The sequence below is a fragment of the Hippocampus comes genome, unplaced genomic scaffold, assembly GCF_001891065.2.
Source record: "Hippocampus comes isolate QL1 unplaced genomic scaffold, H_comes_QL1_v1.1 scaffold34, whole genome shotgun sequence".
Taxonomy (NCBI): Eukaryota; Metazoa; Chordata; class Actinopteri; order Syngnathiformes; family Syngnathidae; genus Hippocampus; species Hippocampus comes.
The window spans coordinates 588,654-599,007 of NW_017805008.1; the positions used below are offsets into that span (position 1 = coordinate 588,654).

Genomic DNA, 10,354 nt, shown 5'->3' on the forward strand with positions numbered 1-10,354 from the left:
ACAAGAAAAACATTGCCCCCGATATTTGCATACCGTACCCCTGGTCCGGCCCCTCGGTAGTGATTGGTTACCTGGGTATGAGCTTTGAACCACCGGCACGTTGGCGCCTTTCGGTCTGGTCTACACTGTATCAACATATCGCGGACTTTGTGGATGACAAATGTCGCCTGGGCTCAAATCATCTTTTGTTGTTCGACCGCTGTTCCCAAATTACTCGCTCCCCCTTTGTGACCGGATCTGATCTCCTCTGATTGCCCACCCGCTTTGATGTGTTGATTGTGGTGTGGGCTGCAACAGCCCCCAGCCCAAATGGCCGGCACCTTCTGAAAAGGAATTTGGGGGTGCTGATAACGCACCCAGATGCTTCGACGTGCCCAGATCAAATGAGACTTTAAACATGATACAATTTCGCCCATAGATTCCTCTAACAGAGTATTCCTGAAAAAATCACTTCCTTGCATCTGTCACGAAAGTTTGACCAACCATCCATATCTTATAACACTCAAGCTGTGTTTTGCTCCCCACTGTCATGATCTTTCATCTGCAGAATTACCTGTAAATCTTTATTCTGTCCATCACTATCTTCCATGTTCCCTTCCTTCCTTCCTTCCTTCCTTCCTTCCTTCATATTTCATTTTTGTTCCTGTTTTGACATTCCACTTACTCATATCTTGCTAGTCAAACACAGTCCAGATGGGACAGAATATATAACAGTATGAGACTGAGCCACACAGAAGCCTAATTAGCCTCTGAGGACCACCGTGGCAGTGCCCTGAAATGGAAGGAAACACTAGAAAGATGGAGATCGTTGAAGGAATAAGACTGGCACAAGAAGCAGAATCTCGCATCAGAACCGACAAGTGAACTTGAGAAAGAGAAGCAGTAGAAGTGTACAGCACTTTGTATGCAGCGATGGCTGTTTGAAAGTGCTCTATAAATACAGTTGAGTTGAGTTGAGAGAAGTTAATCCAATGTCCCCTGGAGCATCCTGGCAAAGTAAAGCAAATCCGCCAAAGCAATTGTTAAATAATTGAATAAAATGTCAAACGCGTTAGAATAGCAGACTGATAATCATAATTATGGATGCAGCACCGGTATCAGTACAATATGTACGTTTGGACAGCACTCATACTCATATACATGCTATGATACTTCACTGCACACACAAAATTTGAGGTTTTCTCAAAAATGGGTCTTGTATTTTGTTATTCTACAACAGTGGTCACCAACTCCAGTCCTTGAGGGACTCTATAGCCCCGTTCACACGGCAACGTTTGGTCCGACGCAGCTCCGAAACAAATCCAGTCGAGCATTCACACGTGCACATTTGCTCCGGCGTAGCTCCACTAAAGAGCTTATACCGGACCAAATTTGATCCACCTCAGGGAGGTGGTTTAAAAATTTGCTCCAGAGCAAATGCTCGTTTGCAACGCTACGCCGAAACAAATATGCACGTGTGAACGCAGCTGGATTAAATTTGCTCCAGAGCAAATGCTCGCTTGCGGGGGAGTGGCCTCGCTACGCTCGCTACCAGGTGCACGGAATCCGACCCCGGTCGACAGTGACGAGGGGGCCAGCGAAACAGACGAAGCCCGGCCGTGCACCCCCATTCCCGGTAAAAGTGTCGGCGATTTAAGCGGTGAAGACAGCGCTCACGATCAAGATGAGAATCGAGAAAGCAGTGACGTCAGCCGAGCCCGATTTGCAGGCCCGAGCCCGAAGCAAACACGAAAGTTCATATTTCATTTGTGAGGACTCGGGAGGAGGTGGGGTGATTTCTGATAACAAATTAAAGCCTATCTTTTGTAACGAAATCTAAGTTAAACAAGACTGTATAAACATTTACATCTTTTATATTTCTGTTTCTGCACAGGGTACATTAACCGACAATTTTCCATCATTGATGGATTTTTTTTAAGAGTTGACGGGGAAAATTTAAGGCCGTCCGTCATTTTGACGGGTTGAAAATTGGGCCATTAACCACAGCAGCAGTACATCCTTAAGAATCTAGCGCGGCACTTTTAGAGAGAGAAGCAGAGAGACAAAGAAGAACAATGATGGGTGGATAATAGACAGAGACAGGAAGGAGTTTTTTGAATTGTCATTGCAAGAGTTTAGTACAGTACATGTTGTGATGAGGCGACTTCTGTTTTTTTGGGAACCATGGTCTCTCGTGGCCAAAACTATTCACGGCCTCGAAACGCCTCAGCGCACTAAACAGATATTTATAAAAAAAAAAAAAAAATTGTTTTACTTCCGCATTCCTTTCGTTTTGGTCCGCAGCAGAAACTGCATGTGTGACCGCAAGTGGAACTGCTCCGACGCTGCGCCGGAGCTGTCACGCTCAGCGCCTTTGCACGTGTGACCGCTCCACAAAATTTGCTCCGGTGTAAAATATATCGCAACAAAATATTTCGGTGCAGCGTCGGACCAAATGTGTGCCGTGTGAACAGGGCTTAACATGCATGTGTTAGATGTGAAATGAGCAGCTTATCAGCAAGCTCTAAAGGGGACTGATAACCACAGGCCTGAGGATTTCAGAAATTCACAAAAAACGTTTTTTGGTTCCTTTGCATTACCCAATGCAAAACCACGGTAACTAATTTGGGGTTCCGTAAACGTTCATCATGGGAACACATTTTCTATTTTGACTGATATTCACAATCAAGAATTCTGATACTCAAAAGTATCATATTTAAAGGGTAAATGTTTGAAAACTATGCATGAACAATGAAGATAAGATAACCTTTATTTGTCCCACATTGGGGAAATTTGCAAACATAATTACATCAGCAGCTGTGTACTCCAGGTTTATTCAATGAAATAAATGAATCAAAATATTTATTGTACTCATACTGTATGTCATCATGAATACAGCATACCACAAAATCAGTTTGTCTGTTTTTTTTTTTTCCAGTCTCACACTGCAAAGATTAACTTACTGCTAATCATTAATATATCAATTACTATGAAATACTATGGCCATCAGTAACACATATGTGTACACAATACTTCAGTCCTGGCTATATACCATGGGCCACAAGTAAACCTGACACTGTTAACATGACAAAATGTGTGTGTGTACTATTTATGTAAATAAACATATCAATGGCTACTCACCCCCTTTATTAATACAAAAGCATGTATTAGGAGTTGAATGATGAATCTTAAAAAAAAAATGACCTTCTTACTATATAGACTTATAGTATTGATATGGCTTGACTTCCTCTTTGCTACCCCAAGACGATGCACTGTGTATGATCAATTTGACCAAACAATCTAACACACCTCATTGTTAGTTCTACCGACAGTTAACATTAGTATTACTACATCTTGTGGCGAATGTTTCATTCATAAAGTTACCATGTCTACAACTAGTAAATTATAGAATAACTAAGACTGTTTCATAATATTGTTCATAGCGATTAGCCTTTCGATCTAATGACCAACTTCAATACTTGCCTCGGAATCGTGCCTGCCGTCGAATCTCTCTTTCGTGTTTTGTGCATACATCACACGTGAGCTTAGTGATACACCATTCTTCGGATGATGCGAATGAAAAATCTGACTGGCATTCCCATTTCTTAAATGTTGTAAGTAATACACCTTTCTGTGGTGTTTTTTTTTTGTGCCATCTCAATCCGTTATCCGCGCACTTTCTCAGCATGCGCACATAATGTTTCAATACCGTAAAAATGATCCCATGGAAACGACATGCTACCGGAAACGATCGTTACCGTGAAATCTTCAGGCCTGAACCACCCTAATCATTTGAATCAGGTGTCTTGGAGGTTGGAACCATCTAAAACATGTAGGATAGGGGGCCACAGGGACCGGAGTTGGTGAGCCTTGCTTTACCAAATTTTTTAGTTAACATAGAGCCTATGTGTATATTGACAAGATTTTATGTTCTTCTACAGCTCTTATTTTATTCTTTTCCTCTGTCCGAAATAATGTGTTGGCCGTGGGCATCGGTTAGCCTTCGGGCCTGCTCTACAAACAGCTAAAGTGATGGGAGATTGTGATTTTCTTGGAATAATCTATAAGTGATCGTTTGAAAACGTAAACACTATCAGAGATTTGTAGAACAAAAGTGTGTTGATATTTATCTGATACCTAATACTGTGAAAGATCATTAACATGAGTGCCTTCACATGCCGTAAATGATCATTCATTATTAATGAAGCATACATTGTTATGGGTAATTTGAGCATAGTTATTTCATAATTCGAGTGTGATTCAAAATGCTCCCTTCACGTTGATCAGGACCCAAGAATTAGCTCGGACTTTGAACAAGGTGACCCCTGCCATAGGTTACTGGTTTTAATTTATACATCAATTTCAAAAAGTCATGGTTTCGAGACACAGTATGACCCGTGTATAATTGTGTGTGGGTGGGTGTCTGTCTGTCTGTCGTCAATTTTACAAATTAAAATCCAAAAAGTAGTGTTTCCATAGTGCTTCAGTTAACATTCAAGTATGCCTTCCCTATTAACCAGTAAGTGTGCAAATCAATGTACTGTTTCACAGGTTGAGTTTTAGGAGCTTGTCAGTCTTTTTTGAAAGCGCTGGTGTCAACTGCGGTGTCTCAGTCTGAACACTCATGGGAAAAAAAAAAAGAATGTGTGGATAAGGAATGTGGATCAGTCACTCTGACAGGAAGGGCAAGTCCTCACCATGCCAATCCATTTTAACTCAAGGTCGACTTTCAACTTGGTTAACTTTCTGCAGCTCCTGCTATTGTCTTGCAAAACACTAGAAATCCTGACCCCTGAGATTAAGCTACCGTATTTTCACGACTATAAGGCGCCATTAAAAGTCTTAAATTTTCTCCAAAATGGACAGGACGCCTTATAATGCGGAGCGTCTAGTGCAGGGGTGTCAAATGTACGGCCCGCGGGCCGGATCCGGCCCCCCGAGGACTTTAATCCGGCCCACGAGGTGATTATGTAAAGCAGTGGTGTCAAACATACGGTCCGCGGGCCGTTCCATCAGGCCCACAGGATAATTTAAAAGTGAAGAAAATGCATAAAAGACACAGAATAAATATTTTCAATAAGGTGCAATTCATTGAGTATCCGCTAGGGGACACTGTTTTGATCAGAGAAGAAGACAACAGCAGCCTCAGTCCATCACTGAGACAGACCCATGACTGCAGACGCTATCAATAGCACTCTCACATTTACACATTTAATAGCACGCTCCTTAGTTTGTAAGGTGTAGGCAGGGATTACATTTAGATTTTATATGCACGTGTAAATGGTTTAAAACTTCCTTTCTTTATAAATCTCGTTTAATCTTAAAGTGCATTACGATATTTTTCAAAACCAATTACTTGTTAAAGTTTGTACAATCAGTGGGATCAGTTGCAATGCATACATGTGAATGATAAAAGTAAATTGCAAATTTGTCGAAGGAAATGTAAGGTGCTTCATGAAATGTTTTGTAAAAGATATGTTCATTAAATTTCAACATTTTCCTAATGTTGAGTTCCAAAGCCTAACTGAGAGCACCTCTGGCCGACACGCTTTTTATACAGAGAAAAGGCGGGCGTGAGTGACGACAGGCATGCGGAAGTCCGCCAATGAGTGAAGGGTGGGCATGTAAGAGGACGCTAAAGGCACGTCCCTAGCAGGTACCAGTCGCCAATGAGTGAAGGGTAGGCGTGTAAGAGGACGTTAAAGGCACGCCCCTAGCAGGTACCAGTCGCGTGAGTACGTTGTAAAATGGCTAAATAAAGTACAATCGAACTCAGTTTTGCTTCCGTTGCCTTTTTAAAAACGTGTTTTTAGCGTGTGTCCGTATGTCTTAGCTGCTACCGTGTGCTTTAAGCTAACATACCTGGTATGTTTTAGCGTGCATGCATGCAACCGTATGCTTCAAGCTAACGTGTATTTAGCGCGCGTGCATGCATGCCGTATGTTTAAGCTGGCGTATGTTTTACCATGCCTGGCTGTGCCCAATAATACAGTGCGTTTTGTGTATGTGTCAAATACAGAAATAGCACCCGTTACTGAGACTACGCCCAACAATACGGTGGGCCGAATGGTCGTGAAAATACGGTACTCTAAATTTGGATGTACAGTGATTTGGCTTGCACTGACCTGGAAATGTTAAGATAACGTCTGCACCCAACAAGACTCCAATTTCCTCACTACGTAACAGGAGAGGCACCAATCAGTACATTCAGTGATTTTCTAGCTATGTTAATGGTTTGAAAACCAAAGAAAACATCTTGCGATCATAGTCGCTGTTCCACAACTCCTTTCCCAGTTTTTCTCCTCTTAACCTCACCATGGGTATTGGTGTAAAATGTCACCACCACTTTTAAAGGGGAAGTCAAGTCACAAATGTTCTTTGTAATAACGTGGCCTAGGCATCACCACAAGTCTAAACACAGCATTCTGATTAATATTGTGTTTGTTGAAGATAAATTAAGCCAAATAATGCACTAGTTTTTATCCATCTCAGGGTGCTGCCATTTTGCCTTGTACTGCTACTTGGTGTTGACTGAAAATAACATCACAGTGCCGGAGGGCTCATCTTGAAAACCGAGTTTCGACTAGTGGGGGCGGTTTGAAGATACAGCATTGTTGTTACGTTTTTTTTTTTTTTTTTCTTGACTTTCCCTAAGATTGATTCAATGCCTTTCACCGGAAAACAATGCATCTGTGAGGAGCTGCGGAATGTTTTGGGTGCCTTGATTTTCTACTTGTTGTCCTTCCGCATAGGAATTTCCACGGCATTTCCAAAGGTTCTCTGTCATCAAATGCATGAACTTCAACAACCATGCTCCTGGGGGTGGGATGATGGTCTGTGTGTTGGGGGGGAGGGGTGGGGGGTCAATTGCAGCAATCGGGTGCACCTGTGTGTCATGAACAGGCAAATGAGATTGGATTACGCTGCAGTTGAGCTCTGCTTTGCAAAACAAACATAAATTGGGGTTGACCTCCTCTCACGCCCTCCCTCCTCTTCACTTTTAACACCCCTAAGCTATAATCACTTTTGAGCTGCATTAGGAGACTGATTCTCGATAAAGCATTGCACCATTCCTGGCACAGTGTGATCTGACAGACACATACTGTAGGTGTCAAATGCATAAAGCTGTGAGGGCTATAAGGTTATATGGCTGTTGATAGTTGTGTCAATCTGAAATCTGAAACACCCAGAGAGCGCGGTCCTTCACCAAGGCTTTAACATTCACAGAGTTGTGTGCGCCAGAGCAGCCATTCATCCATTTTCTGTACCATCCCGGCTGACTCTGGGCACAAGCACATAGAAACAAACAGCTATTCACACTCAGATTACAGTTAGAGTGTCTTCAATTTACCTAACATGCATGTTTTTTGCATATGGGAGTTTTGAGAAACCCCACACAAGCTCTACACAAAGGAAGGAGCCCGGATTCAAACCCACAACTTCTAAACTGTAAGACAGATGTGCTCTCCATTTGACAAATATCAAATGCTATTCAACCCATCCATTTTCTTGACCTCAAGGTGATAGGGCCTTATTAAAATAAAATCCTGTCATAATGTTTGAACTTTCGGATGCTCCCTTATTGTGAAATGAAATCACCGGAGGCAGTCATGTCGAGAATGAGACACCGTTGCTTGACGATTAAAACATACTTCTGAGTGTACTTCTGAGTCCAAATGGAAACGTAGAATTAATCAGGTCGCCGGTGAATGAGTCATTCATATGTAGACGTTTAGCACAACAACTGCACCAACCATCGAAGTTGATGAGTGTCACAATGTGGCGATGTAACTGCTCTTGCAACTTGTCAACACCAACAATGTTGAGAGATTGACTTCTTTATTACTGGGCTCCTTGTCAAAACTAAACCTGAATTAATTCTCCTCATCTGTTGGTTAGCGGGATCTTTCTCTCCCATGTCTCGCACAGAACATCATTTGCTGCCTTGTGTCGATTTTACATGGTGCAATAATTTGGTTTGTGGTCCTCACTTTGGTTTTAACAGCCTCTAAACCTACTGTTGCTCATTTTTTGGCGTCACTGCAAGCCGATTCTAAACAACTCACAAAACACTGCCTCGGGAGGAAACTTGCTCACCTTGTCAGCAACAAAAAATTTTGAAAAAACTGCTGATTTATATATATTGATAAATAAAGGGCAAATTTACAGAATGCACAAGCGTAAATGGATGAAGTTTCCTCACCGTGTCTCGAATTTTAGGGGCAAATGCGACCATTGAAGGGCAGTCTTGTGCCCTGTTTATCCTTAAATATACCACATTTCTGCCGGTTGCAACAAAGTAGCTTCGCTTCAATTGCTTCATGACGTGGTGAACCTAATAATCAACCCCAAATGATCAATCCAATGATTAACACCGGATGTATGTATTATTAAATACTTGCATTTGTGTTTCTGATGTCCTAATTTGTCGGTTTCCGTTTTTCCAGAATGTCGAGGTGTCTGTGTTTGAGGTCAACATCCGTTTCATCGGAGGCCTGCTGGCAGCCTACTATCTCTCTGGACAAGAGGTCAGTGCTCACCTGTGATTCTTCCAGAACAAAACACACAAGACGTGCATTAAGGTGCAGATGTTTTCAGACAACAGCAATTTTGCCTTTACGACCTTGGTTTATACTACACGTGGCTGTAGGATATATTCAACTCCTCCAGAGGATTCTTGGCTTTTTGCCTCACTGAGGAAAACATTCTTACAGCAGGGGTTATAAACATTTTTTTTTTAATCGAGAACAATGTTTTTCCTTCACATGTTATTATTGTATAATTTTATTAACAATTATTGATGTTCACTATTTGGCTGTAACTAACAATTATTTTAATAATCGATTCATGATCAATCAATGAATTGGTGTTAAAAAATAGTTTACATCCCTTTATTCAAATACAATTCATTTCATATTGACAAAATGCACAAACAAATTATGATTATGTTACTGTTTTGGTCCATAACGTTAGAAAATAGGAAAAAAATGTTAATCATTGTCCAAAGTAAGAGCAAATTTTGATGCAACGCAAAGATGGTCTTATTTCATGGCAGAAGTTAGAGAATATTTATGGTTGAGAATCTGAAATTCAGAGTACATAGAAAAATTGTAATTTAAAAAAGGTATCAAAATAATTAATCGATTAAATTTGATAATTGATTAGTTGTCAATTGTTGCACCTCTACCTCATTTATGTGAAGACGCTGATCATGTTAATGGTTTCTCACAATAATTAGGAAATAAAATATCAATTTGCAACACCATTTGTGTGAATCTTTACCAGTGTTTGGATTTTCAAGTGATCACTTATTGGACATAACATTCGTTAAAAATCAGAATGTCTCATCACTGGTGTGCCATTTTTGGAACAGGCCACCACATTGGTGATCCCTGTTGTACAATCATTCACTTTAGTCCTCTTGCCAGTTACTGCAGAAACACCATTTGAAGGAAAATAAAGTCAGTCAACTGACCTCAATTTATAGGTTGTCCGTAAGGTATGGGACAACGTAGCGATATCGTGTTGCTACCTCTCAAATCATAAAGCTAATCGTAGAAAGGGTTCCGTCAGTCGTCATCTGTACCTGTGGGTAAAAAACAAAAAAGGACGTTTCGCTTCTCTCACAGAAGCTTCGTCAGCGGTAGACAACTCTGAAGTCTCCGTGAAGACTCTGGGAAATTGCTCTGCGCTAAAAAGCTGAGCGTGGCCTATTTGAGGACTGGGTGGGGATGGTTAGTCACGCCCCTATGGTGAAGAGGCCCATTGATGTCTAAATTCCCTATCGTTGGGTCTTGATTAGGCCTATTGTTTGGGCTAGGGCTGAATAGCTACTTTCAGTTAGCCTGATCAGCCTGTCTATGTCCCTTGGTGGTCAACAAGTTATTGTAAATAGGAGACAGGTTAAATCTGATACCTCCTTCACGGTTCAGAGAGGGTGAAAATTTTTTAACAAAAATCGCCTCCTTTACTCCACTTTCAAACCATCTCTTTTCTGTTCCTAGGATTTTTACTTGTTCATCTTCATTTGTGTGGTTTGTTTTTTTAAGTGTGCGTATACTGCACTTTTGTTATCATTGTTTTTCCATTTGTGTTGATAAAGTCTTTTCTTGAGTGTTTGTTTGGTTTCTCCGATGTAATGTTCCTTGCACTCACTTTCTTGGCAACGGATGGAATAAATCAGATTGCATTTTTGGGTGTTGGGAACCCGGTCTTTGGAGTGTACTAGTTTTTGTCTCAATGTGTTTATCGGTTTAAAATAAACAGGAATATCATGTTGTAGAAATATTCTTTGTATTTTCTCTGAGAGGCCGGCAATATAAGGTACACAAACACCCCTTCTCTTCTTTTCTCTCTGTTGGTTGGTTTCCTCTCT

The 10,354-nt window shown here is 41.2% G+C and overlaps 1 protein-coding gene across 2 annotated transcripts in view; it reads left to right on the forward strand.

Moving 5' to 3' along the window:
* man1a2 (mannosidase, alpha, class 1A, member 2) overlaps positions 1-10,354 on the forward strand; it is a 125,344-nt gene that overhangs the window by 72,865 nt on the left and 42,125 nt on the right. For both annotated transcript variants that reach the window (XM_019860102.1, XM_019860094.1), the window contains one exon: positions 8,427-8,507. In XM_019860102.1, coding sequence (XP_019715661.1) covers positions 8,427-8,507 — 81 coding nt within the window. The remainder of the gene's footprint in view (positions 1-8,426; positions 8,508-10,354) is intronic.